Genomic DNA, 20,470 nt, shown 5'->3' with positions numbered 1-20,470 from the left:
TGATAAGAGAATAGTAACATAAAGATAAAAAAGAATATACAGTAGACTCTCAGTTATTCAAATTCCTCTTGTCCGAATACATTTTATTATCCGAACTATTCGTTCGGTCCCGGTTAAATTTATTCTTTGTTTATATCATTTTTACATCCATTACCATACGAACATTTATTCGAATACACTCTATTAGTCGAAGTAGTTTAGCGGTCCGAAATCCTCTAATCCTATTGAAATCACGACGCCTTATCCGAAGTGTATAAACCGTCATGAGCGGCATGTTTGATTTCTTGAATCAAGACACTTGCCGGCCCAAACTGTAAGCACTGATTAACTAAAAACCGAGTTATCTTTATTATTTATCCTTAATCCAACAATTGACTCGCATTTTGATAACCCGGCAACTAATTCAATTAATGGCAGTAATTGTATGTAAAGTTGATTTGATAAAATTAAGTCTGAAAATCATATAAAACGATAGACAGTTACATTCGACTATACATGCATAGTTCTAAAAATTGGTAGGAAGTCACTTTGCTTACTACATTGCATCTCAAATGCCAAGCCATGGAAACTGGAAGAGGTACAAAGCGGAAGAGAAAGCCTAACTGTACGGAAACCAAACGGAAGTAGAAAGTGACTGAAAAGCAAAGCCGAGATCGCCAAGCAGAACAACGCTCCGACGAACACATTATCCAAAAATAATTTAAAAAAGACAGCTGAAGAGAAGCAAATATCATGTGGAAAAAAAATTAAGTTATCATGTGATCCATTGATTCATCAAATCTAGAATTTGTTCGATGTTGACCATTTTCATGCATATTGAAACGATGATGAAAACGATAATTTTCACTGTTGTGTTTGTCTTTGTTTTATGCTGTTCCAATGAAGTGACTTCCTAGATACGTAGTAAGGAAACAGAAGACAAGAATAACTGAAACGGTACTTTGTTTTACTTCTGTGGATTGATGAATACTTGCAAATTCATGACCATCGGTTTTTCGAAACCCCGGTATTATCCAAACTTTTATTCGAGTCCACCAGACTTCGGATACTTTTGGATTATTGAGGACTCTTTCAAAGACATTCTCGAATACATCATTGTGATATATCAAATAATGGTGCTTCAGCACATTCAGTATTATAGGAATTCATTCGGAACGTTCTATACTTTTGGACTTGTGATATAACATTTCGGATCATTTGGGATTTAATTCATAATATTGCAAATTCCTCTTAAATTTCCACTTTCTAGCTTAGAGAAGTAAATTCGTTGTTGATTTTGCTAAATTTGTTAATTTGCATTTTTCTGTTAGATTTTTATTATCATAGAGTAGTGACAATACATACATACATACATACATACATACATACATACATACATACATACATAGAAACATTTCTATGTAAATAACATTACCTTTAGTATTGATTGTTCTAAATAAAAAAAACAAATGCTAGTAACTACAATATTATTTACTGCTCTATACAAAAAATATGTATACATTAGTTACTCTGTTGCACCGATAATGACAAGTGAATATGCAAATAGCTTCTCTTTTGGAAGACTACCTTTCTTTAAACATGAAATGATATAATATTCTTTCAACGTCTAAAATGAGACGGAATAGGGAGACTTTTTATTTTCCCTGACCAACATATATTTTCCCACAGTGATAAAAAAGTATAGAACTTCAAAAGAAACAATATAACAAAGAAAGCAAGAAAGAACACGAAAGAAGAACATCAACACAGACAGAGAGACTGGTTGATTGATATAGGGGCTGGTAAGAACGAAAATACCTGGTTGTAAATGAAGATACAAAGAGATCCCGTGTCCTTATTTTTGCAGATATCCTCAACTTCAAAGGTGATACACTGGTATCCGACATACGCCGTCAGGTTAGCGGCCACACTCACTTGTCCTATAAGATAGAAAGAAACACGTGGAAAAATATTATTCGAACATACCATTGTAAGTTTTAACATATTTAATTCTTCTATATGTGATTTTTTCATTCACATGAATTTGGCTGAATTTATTTATTGTATTATTTATTTATTCTTACTAAGGAAATTTTAGTATTACCAGCATTACATACGTACATACATACATACATACATACATACATACCGCAACATGACACGTCCGAGTACCAAACATTCAGCTTCAAAAGGACACAAAAGAAATAAGAACAAAATAGATAGAGAGACAGACAGAACAGTTTTATACTTGTGGTAGGATTGAATGAGAAAAGCCCATTTGCGCTTGTCATTCTATATGTGAGATCTGTGATTGTAGTATCTGAGATGTCAGGATCGGTCGCATTAATGGTATAGATGACGGTGCCTACCAGTTGCGGAGGAACAACCTGAATCTGGGCGTCAAGGTTCACAAACGTTGGAGGATCATCTGTAGGATAACATTTTATTTGATGTGAACATAGTATATTCCACGTACAGTTACACTGTTATCCTTCGGCATTTTGTCAAGTCGGAGTTTATTTTAGACATGTGTAATAACGTAAATATGAGATGGGGTAGGTGATTCTATTTTTATGCACTACAGTACTGCTTCCAGTTGAGACAAATCATGTTATGTATAATTCCTGCTTATAAACTTCTTCACGTCAAAGTGCCTTATTCGAAACAGCGTACTTGTTCGCTAAGGCATTCATCATCTTACTTAATTTGTCAATCTATGTTTTAAAAAAAATTAAATAGTAAAGTTGTGCTTGTGAAGAATCGGTGATAGGAGCATTCAATTCAGTTTGCAATCGAAACACAAATCCAATTTTCATTGATACAAAGATTTTTTTATTTTAAAAAAAATGCGTTTAATCACAGCTAGAAGAAATTTCATCGGATGTTACACTGCAATTTACAGAGTGAAGCAGATGAAGTGGACTGGTGAAAATGGTACTCACTGACACCATATCGGGCCCTGATTGCGTATGTGTTGTTCGATTGTGACGCAGCCGTGGACCAACTGAGTCCCTGTGCAAGGAGCATGGAACTAGGACGTAACTTGAAAAATTGTACATTAGTTGCTTCACCAGTATAGCCGGGAGTGTAAGCTATCATTTCCTCTAATGGTGTATACCTTTCAAGTACAAAAAGGAAATGCGATCTGTACATACCTATTCAGTAATCATCAGTAGGTTCCTCTCTCTCTCTCTCTCTCTCTCTCTCTCTCTCTCTATATATATATATATATATATATATATATATATATATATATATATATATATATATATATATATATATATATATATATATATATATAATTTGTGTGTTTATGTGTGTGAGACAGACAGACAGACAGAGAGAGTGTGTAAATACTGAAGAATAGTTGAAGTATATCAGAGATCCTTTGTTACCATCCTATATAGTCTCCAGGATACACCGTGTACTGGGCCCCAGGCGGGACATTCATAACTACTGTTCCGTCTGAAATCGCTGTAAAGTAAAGACATGCACAATAAATTCGATTATATTTTTTAAAAGAACCACTCTAATGTTACCAACAGACAGCACGGGCAAGTCTGTTATATATACCTACCTATGCTGAATTTGCAGTTTCCAAATTATCCTTCATTAATCTGCGAGAACTAATACAGCAAGAAACCCTGAATCATCTCCTGCCTATTTGACTACAAAAAGCAGTTGTTTTCCTATTACTTAGCGCTGATACGAATATTATTTTAATGGGGATAATAGTGCGCGCAAATTATGACCTTAAATGCAACCACTTTTGTTCGTAAAAATGTTTACCATATTTTCAACAATGTTTAGAAAATGGTTTACTACTTAATTGATGGTTAAAAAAATCAGTCAGCTCAGTGGTTTAACTTTCATCGGATTTTTCATTACAACTACAATACAAAGTCAAAATAAATTAAATCAGTACATGTTATAATGTTTTATAAATGTGTGTATTTTGGATTTGTAACGTAGCTTTAACAATTTTTCAATCATATCGTTACGATGTCTGCAGTGTGACAGTTTATAGTGATATCTAGCACTGAGGCACATTATTTTGGCACAAAACCGACAGTCCTAACACTGACCTCTTAATGCTGAGCGCCAAGCGAGGCACAGCTGCAAGTACCATTTTTATAAGTCTTTGGTGTGACTCGGCCAGGTTTCGAACCTTCGACAACCCACATCCGAGGCGGACGCTTTAATCACCAGGCCACCAGGGCGGTCTGTTTTATAAATGTAAAGATGCGTGTATAAATTTAGTAATAAAAAAATTAGTCTCAATGCACAAATCAGATAGCATAAGGTAATATTGCTAGTTCCTGGAGGGCCACGAGTGGCCGAGTGGTCTAAAGTGCTCACTGTTACCGATCACTGCCATCTCACCTCTGTCTGCGTAGATTCAAGTCTCAAATTCGGCCAATGTGGGTATGTGAGAAAGCTTGCCAGTAACTTCTCGTGGGTCGGGGATTCTTTCCGGTGTTTTCCCGGGTTCTTCCTCCACCGTTTTTACTGGCCGCCATGTATAGCCTATCTTGTGCCGAAAAATGGCGTTAAACCCTACAAAAACAACAACAACAACTAGTCCCTGGTAGGATATGTGGCACGCATGAGCTTTTTGGTGAGGAGAGAAGATGTATGTCCCTGCCTAATTCTAGTCCAGGTCTTAACATACCATAATCATCCAAAATATCGCCTGTAAGTCAACAATCAGATCTCATGTGAATTTTATCTTAGCAAAATGTAAAGGTAGAAAACTGCTTTTGGTGATGCCATGCCATGTCATTTCAGCTGTGATGCCATTTTTAAGGAATTAAAGTTTCCTTTTACATACTATCAAGAGAAAAAATACGATAGGTAAAATAATGTTCTCTTACCAACCTTTCATCATTCTCTCGAATTGTTTTGATTTTTAGACGAATGTTTTGTGTAACCACAGAAATATAGGGATAAAAATAAAATCCCTATCAAATTGGGTATTATTTCCCGCTCAGAAAATGGTTTTGAACAAAAATAAGATTTTGATCAGACAAAAATCTTTTAGTTTACAATAATTATATCTGAAGTACTCACAGAAGGCTAAAAATTGATACAGCAGCTTGAAATATTTAAATAAGACTTAAATAAAACGTCAAACATCAAACCGTTTTGATCAGCTTGAAATATTTGATGGGAGGAGAGTAGTCTCGACTTTAAAATAATTGTTTTCTCCGCGAGTTTTGCTGCAAAAATATCAGACAAAGAAAACACATTTATAGTAAAGATAAATTACGGAGGACTTGCCTGTGCTCTAAACGAAAATATTACATTGTGAAAAATATGTAAAATGCCGTTTTAATCATAAAATGTCTTTATATTGATTCACTAAAGTTTTCTTGTTAGCTCAGTTGTTGGTGATCAGACCGGTAGGCGACATAGATCTCAGATAGAAATCGTGTGGAAAACCTGTGTTGTGTTAGCTCAGTTGTTGGTGATCAAGACAGGTAGGTGACGGAGATCTGGGAAATAAAACGTGTGGAAAACCTTTGCTGTGTTAGTTCAGTTGTTGGTGATCAGACAGGTAGGTGACGGAGATCTCAGATAGAAAACGTGTGGAAAACCTTTGTTGTTAGTTCCGTTGTTGGTGATCAGACAGGTAGGTGACTCAGATCTCGGATAGAAAACGTGTTGGAAAACCTTTGTTGTGTTAGTTCAGTTGTTGGTGATCAGACAGGTAGGTGACGCAGATCTCGGATAGAAAACGTGTTGGAAAACCTTTTGTTGTGTTAGCTCAGTTGTTGGTGATCAGACAGGTAGGTGACGGAGATCTCGAATAGAAAACGTGTGGAAAACTTTTGTTGTGTCTCTTATTTAACATTTCACAATCAGTCTTTATTTTGAACTAACCACTTACTATTTTTCCTATTATTAAACACTATTAAACAAAATTGAAACTAAAAGTACTTTTCTTTTATTATCGGGTTATGTACGCAACATGTACACTGCTCACGCACACAGACAGGTGACACTAGGCTTAAGAAACAGGTTTTTCAAACCTGGCCTTTGTCTACATTTACCTGAAGAAATGCAAAGGAGACTATTTTTATCCATATAAACATTTATGTGCTTCTATGACCGTTTTCGAACTTGTGTGAATTATTTAACGAACAAACTACGAAGTGCTTAACGATTTAAAATTGTGCCACACATTTCAAACTATAAAACGATCGGAAATGACGTATAGTCAGCAGAAACTACGGTTATAATTATCGCTTCAGCAACCATAGCCACAACTAGGAACCATTTTAATGAACTCACCTGATGTGTACTCGTTGGAACCGACCAGTTTGACGTATAGGCAGCAGAAACTACGGTTATCGCTTTCAGCAACCATAGCCACAACTAGGAACCATTTTAATGAACTCACCTGATGTGTACTCGTTGGAACCGACCAGTTTGAAGTTTATGCCATCAGTTGATCGCCAGATGTCAAACTTTATCGTACCGGTATGTTTGACATAAGCCTGCCATTCCTCTATGACCCCACAACAAGGAAACACCGTATCAGGATCATTAATTAAGTAAGCCATGTCTGAAAGTCAATGAAAAATAAGGCCTTGATTCAGAGAAAAAGCACGTGAAATCCATAGGATATCTAGGATATCTACGAAAGAATATAGCCAGTGAGTGGTTAGAGTGAAATTCCAACAACCGTCCATAGTTACCAAAAACGTCCTTAATTGTTGTCAAGCTAAATGTTCGGAAGGATATTCGACATTCAATTTGCTTATAAAAATAATATTTCCCAATTATATGTGAAAATGGAAATAGTTATTAATTTGATGTTAAAAGCAATGTATATCCAATTCCTTTATTTCACTGATTGATCTATTTTGTTATATTTTTAAAGAGCAAACGTCTGATTTTTTTAATTCAGACGATTACAAAATATTGGTGTAAAATATAAATGAATGACTTGAGTAATAAATTTCAAGCTTCTTCATCAAAAATTATAAGGAAAGGGTAACTCTGCGGACGCTCTCCTGCTAAGTACATGAGGGGTATTTAAAACGTTACGAACATTAGTGTGATGCATACTAAGTTATTTATTAGTGAACATTACATCAGTGCATCCTCTGAAATTACTCGCAATACACTTTTTCCCAGTCTGATTATCTCATTATTAAATGTCATTATGTATTCGCTTTTTGGCATGTTGTTCATACACTAGGCAACCTCATGGTGGCTTTAAATCATATGCCCTCTTTGATAACGGAGTTCAGCCAAAAATCATCTGGAGCTATGTCAGAACTGCATAGAGGACGTGGCAAAGTTCGGATTATGTGTACCTTCTCGAAGTCCGCCACGACGGCGGATTTTGAGCCGGTGCTTTCATATATAGCATATAGATACCTCGAGTTACATGCAGAGTACCCCTCTAAGTATATGAGGGATATTTAATATTCGTTAATGTTCCGCAACTTTGGCAATAATTAAGAGGTATACAAATGTCAAATGGCACTAGCAGAGTCGGGCACATGTAATTTGGCCTCTGGACCTTTTGCATCGAAAAATAATAGTATAACATTCTTTTTTCAGCCGACCACGCGGTATTTGCTCGTTTTCTCATACACTGTATCATTTTCTCTTAAGTCGGTTACAGAAACATAAATGTTTCCTTCCTCGCGTGCGACAGCTTCATTTAAATGTCTCTGTTCACTCTTTTCATGTTTGGCAAGTAGTTGTTTGGCGATTTCAACCCAAGTCTATTTTTGATCAATCATCAATAAATGTGGACCAGTCTATAATGTTTTCGAGCTTAAAACGATTTTTCAGTATATTAAAAACATCTGACCAATTTTAATTCCAGTGATAATAGAAATATATACAACTTTGTATCGAGCATCGTGATCGACTGCCTCTTTCACAACAGCCACTTCCCGTTCACCAAATGTGGACAACGGTTCTTCCATGAATTCTCAAACATCTTTAAAACAACGAAACCTAGGTCGGCATAGATATCATTCAGAAAACGCCCTAAGTGTGCCTATTTTACACAGTAGCTGAATTGTTCTCCTTCTCCGACATTTACCGCTCCGGTGGCCTAGTGGTTAGAGCGTCCGCCTCGGATGCGGGAGGTCGTGGGTTCGATCCCCGGCTGAGTCATACCAGAGACTTAAAAAATGGTACTAAGAGCTGCCTCGCTTGGCGTTCAGCATTAAGAGGTTAGTGTTAGGACTGGTCGGCCTGGTGTCAGTATAATGTGACTGGGTGGGACATCATGTTACATGTCTGCGGCATGATGCCCCAGTGCTAGACATCACTATAAACTGCCACATTGCAGACATCGTAGCGATATGACTGAAAAATTGTTAAAGCTACGTTAAAAATAAAAATCACATCACATCTCCGACATTATTATGTCAGTGTCCTGGGTCATCTACCTATGTTACGTCACACGCATATATCTGCAGCTGTCCAGCATGTTGCACGTGCAGCTGCAAATCTTTTATAGAAGATTAGTTGTCTATTGTCGTCATTAAATTTACTGACAGGTTCAAAGAAACAAAGAAGTCATGACAAAATATGCATACTTTTTTTGACACCTCGTGTTTTAATATACCTAGTTTTGAAAAGAAACAGACTGCTGCATGAAAGGATACAGCCATACATATATGATTACAGCCAGACGTGCATATAGAAATTTACGTAATAACGTGCATGGATACATACATAAAGACAGATTCATGGCTCTCAAAATTATTAAAAGCATACCGAAATCTCGTAGTTTGATTTACAATTTATCATATGAATAATCGATACATATTTACTGATCTGCATGAAACAAAATGGTTGTGGTTTTTGTATATGTGAGGGAATATAAACACTTTGAAGACGACTCAATTAGAGAAACTCTAATAAAGAAATACTAGGAACAGCTGTATCAAATTCCATGAACGTTTACGTTCCCTGTTGTTGCTGTTTTGTTGTTGTTGTTGTTTTTGTTGATTGTATTTTTGAATAGATTCATGATGATATTGTCTGTATTTGTTTGTTCTTTAAAGAAATGAGATCGTACGTATCTATATACGCGTGCAAGTTCATAGAATCCATCTCTAATCTGATTTTTCCCCTTTCTAAAGCTGTATGGATAGGTGTATAAAAGGGGATTTTCGTAATTCTCAAGTTGAAACCTGTTTCAGGATGTAACCTAAAGGTAGTGTCTCTGGATTGTTAAATAAAAAAGAGCTTGAATGGTAGGAAATTCTCATCCACTTACCAACCGCTCTAACTACATACGAACATACGAACTATATTTACATCAATATCCCAGTGCTCTTCGCTTTAAGTTTAAGGGGTAACAATAGTCGTAATCTTTATAGTCATTATTGTTGAACTTCATTGGAGCGGCCGATGCAAAATATTCAGTGTGTGTGTGTGTGTGTGTGTGAGAGAGAGAGAGAGAGACAGAGAGAGAGAGAGAAAGAGAAGAGAAGAGAAGAGAAGAGAAGAGAACTACCTGTGTCCGTTCCGGAAACTTGTGAATTGTTCTGCGTCCCATAGAATGTTGGGTTTGATACTCCAATGTAACCGACAGCTGTACAATCTGTTGAACGTAATTCACAAGTTAAAGAGTCATGTGATAGTCGTAGTATATCCAAATAATATATGAGTTTTTAGGTTATACGTGATGGTTCCCGATTTTCATGCATATTTTGCATTTTGCTGAAGAATTTTAATAGCATTTATGATTTTAACTCATTTTTATTGTTACGTCTATATTTTTTTAAAATTTAAATGAGCAGATTCATATATCGCAGAAATAACTTTCTACTTCTGCTGCTCTTTGAGCTTAAGTTTAGTTGATATTGTGCGATGACAATTTCAGTTGGATAGTGTTACCAATAGTCATCCATGTTGACGTGGTAATTTAATGAGTAAATAAAATTAAGTTTTGATTGTAGAGAGGACAGCTTAAGTGTTCTGACCTTTGGGATATCATCATGCTTCTCGAATGTATGGGTGTAAAATTTATCGAGACCTGTTCATGATTGTCATATATGTTTAATCCTCTTAGCCCATGAAAAGTGACTTTTGCGTGAAATCTTTTTATAAAAACTCTTCATTTTTACAAGTCAAATTTTCGTGATATGATTTCTTCGTGAAAAATCAGTATTTTAACGACATGAGTGGTCATTAATATAGTTCCAATATCTAAGTTCACCTTACCAATGGTGTTTGTACTAAAGTCAATCTTGTACTAAACGAAGACCATGGTCCCGTTGCTTCAGACTGCTTTTTATTCCGCCATGTTGTTTCACCCCCAGTCAATACTTGGGTTAATAGTTCAGGCCACATACGAGTAAAATTACTAGTACATCATGTTCCGTAATACGGATTGTCTTGTAGAACTTATTCACACAAAACAAGAACAGATAACGAATTTTACAAAGACAGTATTGTTAAATACAGATTATGATGTAATGCAAATAATGTCAAGAAAATATTATCAGAGTCGTCTATTACACTTTGGGATGGAGTATTGTGGTGTACCAATAAAATGTATCTTGTGTATATACATTATGTGTATTCCATGGATGTATCATGCTGTTTTCTTTCTGCAAACAGTTAAATTGGTCTAGATATATCATGGGCGCTCGCACAAAAGGGGTGAAAGGGGCTTCCTGCCCCTCCCATTTCTCCTATAAATATGTTTTGTCCAACATCCATAACACTTAGTTGCTGACCACTACATGTTTGCCCCTTCCTCCGAAAAAAAAAATTATGTGGTCGCCCTGAGATATATGCCTTTCATCTCTTCATAAGCACGTAGATAAATGTAATAATACATATTTACGATTAAACGAATGCATACGTTGCATAATAATCTATCACGCATTGAAACTATTGCATTCATATATGTGTTTTTTAAAAAAAAGCATCATTCCGATCTGTACACCTGTTACACAGCGGTTGTTTAGCAGTGGCCTTCGTGTGACGTCACGATCACTACCTCATATCTAAACATACAATGTAGCCCCCAGCTTCATACAGTAATAATATGGTGGGTCAGTACCATTTTTTTTAATAATAAAATGCCGTACTTAGAGAAAATTAATACAGCAAAATAACTTTTTATCAATATAATGGTAAGATAATTAATCTGAGTGATTGCTTTGTAAATACTTTTCTAGCTGCCTAACAAACTATACGTAAAGCTGGTCTGTTCTATTCGTAGAAAGTCTTAAACACTATTTTGTAAACCTATTCTTGTGACTTAATGCACTATAATAATGTTACAATCCAGGGGTATTTGCTTGACCGAGCGGTGTCAAACCCTGCCGCAAAAAGTCGCAAGCTTACCCCAGATTTTCAAAGACTTCTATACAACTTAAGTTGTAAATTAGAAACTCCGACGTTTCCATTCTATCCATAAATTTTACTCTAATCAATGCAAGATCACATATCTCACACCTTGCCAAATATATATCAACCGCACATCTGCATGGTTTCTCTTCATCTAGTTTCCATACACTCAGCAGTTCACGCCAAAGAAACTATACAACTATCTACTAACGCAGGGAACTATTTTAACTACGCCACCTTTGGCCAGTCAATTCATGGTTTCAAGGCACATTCGCCAGTAAAACTTCATCACATTTTCCATCATGGCGACATAAACGGTATCTGCCAAGTCCATACTTGTTGATCCCGTTGTGTAATTTACCGGTTTCCTACCGTAAATACTGCCACTGCAGTCACACCACCAATGTACACCACTAGATTTTAATAGGGACTATGGAACGACAGGGACACTCATGTGGTTCCGACCTGAATTCACTAAACGTGAGCCATGGCATGATGGAAACTCACTAACACTTTACTTTGTGACGTTTGCTCCTAGTAAGTGGCTAACATTTCTATTGCACCGAGTTCCAATAATCAAACAAGGAATCACACAAATCTAAGAATTCCTTAAAATGGGGTGCTATAACCAAATGCGCATACTCCAAATTTATTACAATACTTATGTAAACAAACTGTTGTTTTAAGATACATTTTAGACAGGTTATATATTTTGTCTGATATTAGTTTAATTGTACATTCAACATAAAATAATATAAAAAGTACATAATTATAAAAATTGAGGTTATTTTCTTCTGAATTTATCTAATGTCAACGGGAAATACAATAGCATGTGTAGAAATGCGAAAATAAATAGCACATTTAAGCTATAATAATTTAGTAACTGTAATGTACCTACAACGAAGCTATCGTTTTACCTTTTATTTCAAGTAATATATCTGTAAAAGTCTATACCGATACTATATAATCTTTAATAGAATTCCATTCATAAGATCGTAGGTTGGGCTCCAAAACTAGCCATCGAAGCAACAACAATATTTGTAAGCTTGTCTCTCTTCATAAATATTTTTGTTCGTATTTCGATATGTTCTTCTACTTTTACATATCGAGCAGATGAAACGTTTGTCTAATGAGCTAGGAACCCACTAGCATTTTTTAACTGTTGAGACTCCACACATATAACAAAATGCATATTATATTCGATTACTTTTTTTAAATCATGAAATCTATTATCCCTAAATAAGAAATAAAAGGAAATTTAAGAAAACTTTATAATAATTAAAATATTTACGTAGGCAAAAATGATGTTGTTAGATATTTCATTCAGCTTCCTTTCTAACTTTTAGATAAACGTTGAATAATCATATAACGATTGTTTTAATAATAAAATAATGCAGAATAAATACTTGCCAGAAAAAGGGTACGCTTCCTCAGTATATCTAACGATTGACAGACATATGACTATAATAACATTAAAGTTCATTCTTCAAAGTGTTTAGTCCTTACTATATCTTGTCTTTCCAGCTGGTATAACTGAAATGTGCATCAGGTCTTTCAGTTTTTATTTCACCATAAAAACACGAAAGGTCTATGGGACAGATCGTAGTTCCCGACGTCAATATCTTTTACGATTTGCTCACGCGTAAATCGACTGCGAATAAGGGCCTTAATTCACTCAGATATTTGAAAGACTGAATTATTCCTTTGTGATGGGTCATTGGACAGTCTATTGAAGTTAAGGGTCAGACTCCCACTGTGCATAAGGCTGTCTACGCGAAATACTCAGCATAACCTAAATCCAAATTCATTACGTTTGCTTTACACTTCGCCAGAAAATTGTCTTCATCTAAGCATCGACCAAAGTTTCAGGACAAACGTTTGACCAGTTATTGTATGAGTAGATAGTGTCTTAGTACTTTACGTGACTCGGATATAGCTTGCATAAAAACAGACTTATTAAAGTTGAACATTTACGAGCTGGAGTACAGAGTGAATACATTAATGTATACGTAGTTCAATGATACATTGCGCACATCAAGACATATCACATTAGTAAAATGAAAATTGTATATGTTCTGAAATAAGGGAGAAATTGAGAAGAAGAAAAAAACACTTTCCATCCAGCCTAAATGCCTTCGAAACGGTTGTGTGATTACGAAACCGAATTGTACGGATGCCTAATTAGAGGTTGTGATCAGTTTTGCGCGATTCTCTCCCATTAGTATACTCCGTCCATCAGCAGCGGCCTTAGCGAGGTGCGAAAGGAGCGAAAATTTGGTGGTTTGTTTAAAACCGGTAATAAATAAAGAAGTTTATTTAAAAATAAATTTGATTTTGAAAGCAAAACCTGTATTTCTCTATGACTATCTCACCGAATTTCCTCAGTGACACAGAAATTATGTTTTACTGTCCCATTGTCCTCGTTTCGCACCGGACCGGCACGTCCATAAAGCCGGTGCTGCGTCCGTAAGGCAGAGCATATTGACATAATTATATTTGTGGATCCGACAGCCCGTACGTACACAAGTTTGTTCATTCTTGAGATAAAGATAATATTCTAAGGAACGGTAAATACAAATTACTGCATTTGGTTGGGCCGACCGTTCACTTTCTTTAGGTCAACTTTTTTCCGTGAACAACTTTAGTCACAGTGGGCTTTCCAATGCCCCACTCCAACGGAATAAATGAGTCTGTCAGATATCGATGATTGAATTGCTGGGCTTATCGAATTAATCTGAATGAAAACGTCTTATTACTTTTACGGTTATGTTAAACCCAATATCCATCCAGACTTGGTTATTTGTGTACTGTTGAATGAAGTTTGGAATTCGAACTGAGAACAGCAATCATTAATTTTTTATGCTAATAAAAAAAACCATCATTGATATTTTCCATGCAACTTTCCTTCGCCAAAAGGCACAATACAAATTCATCGAGACAAAAAACCTTTTTCAGTAAAATAATGTGTAAGCGCCGTTCACTCACATTTTGATAAAACAAAGAATACATCAATGATTTACGTAAAACCATCGTGTTATAAATTATTCTAGTTAACAGTTGTAATGCTTTTTTTATAATCTACTCCGTGTGTATTAAAAGTACATTGTATGTTATCAAATCAATGTTGTTTAAAATATGTAATAATGATTGGATACTTCAATAAGATACTGGATAAATATGAGAGAAAATAATTATTGGATATGTCAATGAGACATTTGTTATATATCTCCGAAAATAACATTCAATCTCTAAAAACATCAATTAATAAATAACTTAAAGAGGTAATATCTAAAAACTTATAAATAACATAACGTAGGAAACACACCCTAAACACCTCGACTAGTAATACCATAATAATCTTGAAAATCTCTCTTCATACATGATATCTACTAAGAACCTCTATAAACAGCATAGAACATCCCCCCTCCTTTTAGAACATTCTGAAGAGAAAAAAAAAAATCTCGAAAAAAAAAAATCTCGAAAAAAAAAAAAAAATCTCGAAAAAAAAAAAAAAAAAAAAAGGCAAATGCAACAAGAAACCAGCGATGTAAAGCAAGCAGGACCGTTCCCGAGCTCTCCTTCCCACTAATGACAGCCAACCATTCAACTGTAGGGACCTTTATGGACCCACAGATTGAGGCCAAACTCTCAGGGTTCCTTGAATCCATAAAAGCCTGGGGGAGGTGGCACCATCCCTTCCCCAGGAACAACTAGCAGGCTGCGGTGCAGTCAGAAAAAAGTGGCATATGCACAATTGTGCGAACGCTACTATAATTAAACTCAACAAACAACAAATGGGTACGTCAATGAGATATTGGTCAAATACGTGAGAAAATCTTCCATAAAATGAAACAGAATAACATTATTTACTTAATATCATGTTGCCAGTTTGTCGCATTATATACGGAAAATAAAACGTGGGTCTATAAATGACAATATATAAGTGTAACTTTGAAAGGTACGCTATAGTTCGAGCATATAAGATTTCTGAGACAAAAAAACAAGAAAATATCGATGAACCAGTTTATGTTTTAACTGTGTTAACTCTTTACATGCAAAATCATACAAAATTTCAGAATATATGGTCTTACGAGAAAATATTTAGCATAGATTATATATGCTGACTATATCAAATGGGTTTTGCCATCGAAGTACGGAGAAAAAACATACATACATACATACATACATACATACATACATACATACATATAAGCCGCTTAGATTTCGATACCTGTGAAAGGTCAACGCCCTTCAATACGCTATGACTTTACTAATCTAACTGCGATTGCAACACACGAGTTTATGCGGAATGGGCAGTAAAAAAAAATTGGCTAACTTAAATATATGTAGCTGTTATTAATGTATTGAAATACAATGATTATTTTTAAATACAATAACTACCACCTTTGGTCGCAGAAACGATGACAAAATAACACCGTCAAAACACTGCCACCGCAGGTGCAAATAATTCCGCGTACCAACCGCGTTATCATTGTAGATACTCTTTACTTGCGTTAACGAATTTTGCGCAACAAAATCGACTGGCGTAAATGATTTTACCATTTGGTAGCGTAAACAACTTTACAAAACATAATCTGCCACAGTCGGCCAAATACGTTGTTAACTGATTGTAATTATTCCACAGAGATTCATTTTCTGTGCGGCTAAAGATACCTTTGCAGGAATAGGATTACACTGGTCAACAGTGAAATCATTACTGACTTGAAAAGGCCCTAATCTGTAGTATTTTGGTGTGCCGAACACGAATATAACCGTGAAAAATTTGTATTGGCTCTCGTTTTGAAGATATTCATATACCTCATTTTCTATGTTTCACTGTGTAAATTTCTCCAATAGGACTGCAGCAACATCCGGAATAATGATGTAACATTGCATAATACCATCATGCTCACATCATCCACAGTTGATTGCATCATTTTCTGATGCAATGCAATACTAATGCCATGCGGCTGCTGAAGTAAGTTGACGTCAGCAGTGTACTATACATGTGTAGGCCTATTATACTAATGCCAGGCGGCTGCTGAAGCTGACGTAAGCAGTGTACTATATAAAGCCCAATCAGATAGGTTCAGCATTTAAAATATTTTAGACGTTGTGCGAGACAGTTCAAGCTACTGTTACATAAAACTTATTATTTTATCCATTTACGTACAATAAAGAACAGTAATGCCTCGAAAGTGTGTTAATACCGCGGACAATTTTTGCTATATTTGTGGGGAAGTGACATTTGCCAACCAGAAGAAAAGTATCAATTCTCAAGTGAAGAAGGCATATCATCTTTACTTCGGATGCAAGGTTGGTGACCAAGACAAGCCTTGGGCTCCGCATATATGCTGTGCTACATGTACAACACAGCTTTCACAGTGGTTGAATTGCAAAAGGTCATCAATGCCGTTTGCAGTCCCAATGGTGTGGAGAGAGCCAAGCAACCACCTAAATGACTGTTACTTCTGCTTGGTTCCTCCTCTTTCCGGCGGAATAACGAAGCGAAAGAAGTCGAGAATAGTCTACCCAAACATTCCGTCTACATTGAGACCAGTTCCACATGGTGAGGGACTTCCTATTCCAGAACCTCCAGCAGAATATTCTCTTGATTCATCTGACGAAGACAAAGGTGAGTCGACCTGTTCTTCTCCTGGTCCATCAGCATGCAGTGATCCAGATTTTCACTGTGGTGCATCATCAACCCCACACAGAATAACACAGGAAGAACTAAATGACCTGATTCGTGATTTGGACTTATCAAAGAACAAGGCAGAATTGCTAGGATCAAGACTCCAACAATGGAATCTTCTAGAAGAAGATGTCACAATTACTGCATATCGAAAGCGCCACCAGCAATTGGAGCCTTTCTTCAGAAAGGAAAGTAATCTGATATTCTGTTCCGATATTGAGGGCCTCATGAATGCTTTAAAAATCACTCATTACCCACAAGAATGGAGACTATTTGTGGACTTTTCGAAACTGAGTCTCAAGGCTGTGCTTTTGCACAATGGAAACATTCTTCCATCTATTCCAGTAGCGTATGCTGTCCACATGAAAGAGACATACGATAACTTAAGGCAGCTACTGAATTCCATTGAGTATAACAAGTACAGCTGGCACCTCTGTGGTGATTTGAAGGTAGTTGCCCTTTTAATGGGACTGCAGCAAGGATATACAAAATACATGTGTTTCTTATGCGAGTGGGATAGCCGAGCAAGGGAAATGCACTACATGAGGAAGGAATGGACTCACAGGCAGAATGTAGCCATTGGAGAGAAGAATATCCAACACCCAGCTCTGGTTGAGGCTCAGAAAATCTTGCTACCACCCCTTCACATCAAACTAGGTTTGATGAAGAACTTCGTGAAAGCCATTGACCGGACTTTGCCAGCATTCCGATACCTGCATGAAAAATTCCCTCGACTCAGCGAAGCAAAGATTAAAGAGGGAGTTTTTGTGGGTCCTCAGATTCGAGAGCTTTTCAAAGATGACCGGTTCAACAACTTGCTGGAAGGTGACGCGAAACAAGCATGGAATGCTTTTCGCCTAGTTTCTACAAACTTCCTCGAAAATGTTAGGGCAGAAAACTATAAGGAACTAGTAGAAGACATGTTGATGAAGTATAAGAAACTTGGCTGCAATATGTCTCTAAAGATTCACTTCCTTCATTCCCATTTGGATTTCTTTCCTAGCAACTGTGGTATTGTTAGTGATGAACACGGCGAACGTTTTCATCAAGATATCGCAACAATGGAACAAAGATACCAGGGAAAATGGTCCACTACAATGCTGGCTGACTACTGCTGGACACTCCTCAGAGATGCTCCCGAACAGCTGTACAAGAGACAGGCGAAGAAATCTAAGATGTAGTCAATGACTTGATTTTTTATAGGTAGGCTATTACAGTTGACCTTTTACTATTGGAATGCATTTCGTTATGTAAACATTAATTTCTTGCAGATTACAAAAAAGCTAGAGCCAATTTTGCAATTTGACTGTCATATTCGTGTTCAGCACATAAAAATTGATAAGAATTGACAAATTTTATTTCAGTAACATGACTTTTGTAAAAATTTGTTGTCCAGTGTTATTAAACAGCACTATACAGAATACAATATTCCGCTGATATTAGTTTCTTTGCGTAACTATATTTTTTTCTATCTGTGTAGTCATATTCTTTATCGACTGTTGCAGAGATTGTATAAGAATATTATATTATATTATATTATATTATATTATATTATATTATATTATATTATATTATATTGTACTGGATTGTATTGTATTGTATTATAGTATAGTATAGTGTAGTATAGTATAGTATAGCATTGCATAGTATGGTATAGTACATTACATTACATTACATTACATTACATTGTATTATATTATGTTATATTATATTATATTATACTATATTATATTATATTATATTATATTATATTATATGATGTAACATCTTGATAAATGAATCGACTGAAGATTTATCTTGGAACAGAAACGGGGCAAACTTGGTCAATTTTATGAGAAGAAAAATAAGTGAATATGAGATTGTGCATGAAAAAATGAAGTCGCTTATGTGGACTAGACCACCCAATGCAGATAATAAAAACAGTAATTAAGACTCCAATGAAAATATCAAAACATTTAGTGCATACAGTAGAAGTAGTAGAGATCATCAAGAGAGATGAGTTCTGCATTATAATAAAGCAATGGCATAACACGCACCGACTTGTAAAATAAATATGACAAATTACATAGTGAGCAAGATGCAAAACAGCTTGCACATTGTGATACATTTACTAAATATATATTAAACCAAAGAATGGAATGTGTGTATTATAAGTATAAGTGGCACTAGACCATGCCTTAAATGTGGTATCGGAGTAAAATCAGTTCTGCCTACCACGTGGATCTGTTCCCGAGTATTATCTACGTGACGACTTAGATTCGCCAAAGCAACACGTATAGAACCTTTTGATTTGTAGAAACACTCGACGACGTCCACACTGTCGATAAAAAGATATAATAACCACGACTGAAGCGATTGCATTTTCTGGTCCTGATAAAGTATATAAAAAAGATTTAAAAAATCATTGAAGGAATTTGCAATTAAACAATGAATTTCCGTTAGATATCATTATGCATATCGTCAATCAACTAAAGAAATTCATGCAAGCGCATCGGATACGAACACTGAGTAGTGTATGAAAAGACAGCACACTTGAGTTATTAGGTCCGTAATTGTGTTTATTTTTCTTTTACATAAACATCAGGGTTCTTTGAATATGATCATGCGATTATTCCCAACGCATACGTACAAACCAAAGATGCTAGAAAACTTCTGCCAAAGATGTGTCTAGGAATCATATCGACACTACAGCTCTCTTGTATCACCGGAGTTAAAACAGATATTGTTCTTGGTGTACATTGGACTAAGTCACTTAATTGTAGGTCATCAAACAAGGATGGGTTAAAATGTCAACACCGTGGATTCACATCAGTGTTTGTGTGATCTTGATCTGTAATGGGACAGCGGCTATCAATGACGAACTCCACAAAAAACACTTTGAAAAGATTGTCGGAGACGTTGGAAAAATAAACCATCACATGATCAGGATGGACATTTGACAGGTGTGTGAAAGTTCAACTGAATACTTCCCTAAATATACCATCCTGAGAATTGAGTTACATACCAAAGGTAAGGTATCTGCAGCTGAAGTCGGTAATAAACGTGCAAAATAACTTATATGAATCTTTTAACATGGGCGCTCGCGTCCGTGGGACATCCCGCACGTGACAATTCAGATCAGCATAGACAATACCAGCAATATTCGAATGAACTCAATGTTGTTTACAAAAAATTTCCGGTGCATGTTGCTAAGACCACAATCAAATAGTTTGAAGAGCTCAACCGTGGTATCACCGTTAACGTGTACGCTTGGAAGAAAGGTTTTTATGCGCTTGCACTATCTCCAAATGTACAAATCAAAACTTTGCAAAGGCGTATCCAGATTGACCTGTTTTGTTGAACAATATGAGTGATTCAGAGGCGATTTATCATTACGTATGGATCAAGAATCTTTCCAAGTTATTTAACCGAGATTGTAAGTTGTATGGTAAAATAATTCCGTATCAAGGATGC

The 20,470-nt window shown here is 35.9% G+C and overlaps 1 protein-coding gene across 1 annotated transcript in view; it reads right to left on the bottom strand.

Moving 5' to 3' along the window:
- The window catches only part of LOC149805086 (cadherin-related family member 1a-like), a 40,216-nt gene extending 33,671 nt beyond the window's left edge, over positions 1-6,545 (bottom strand). The window contains exons 1-3 of the mRNA XM_089933574.1: positions 6,383-6,545; positions 2,228-2,407; positions 1,798-1,919 (exon numbers count right to left, since the gene is read on the bottom strand). Of these exons, the coding sequence (XP_089789700.1) occupies positions 1,798-1,919; positions 2,228-2,407; positions 6,383-6,545 (465 nt within the window). The remainder of the gene's footprint in view (positions 1-1,797; positions 1,920-2,227; positions 2,408-6,382) is intronic.
- Between the last annotated feature and the right edge of the window lie 13,925 nt (positions 6,546-20,470).

This window comes from Sinohyriopsis cumingii, chromosome 2, assembly GCF_028554795.1.
Source record: "Sinohyriopsis cumingii isolate HCF-2022 chromosome 2, ASM2855479v2, whole genome shotgun sequence".
Lineage (NCBI taxonomy): Eukaryota > Metazoa > Mollusca > Bivalvia > Unionida > Unionidae > Sinohyriopsis > Sinohyriopsis cumingii.
The sequence above is the reverse complement of the archived record's forward strand: the minus strand, read 5'-3'. Positions and strand labels throughout refer to the sequence as shown.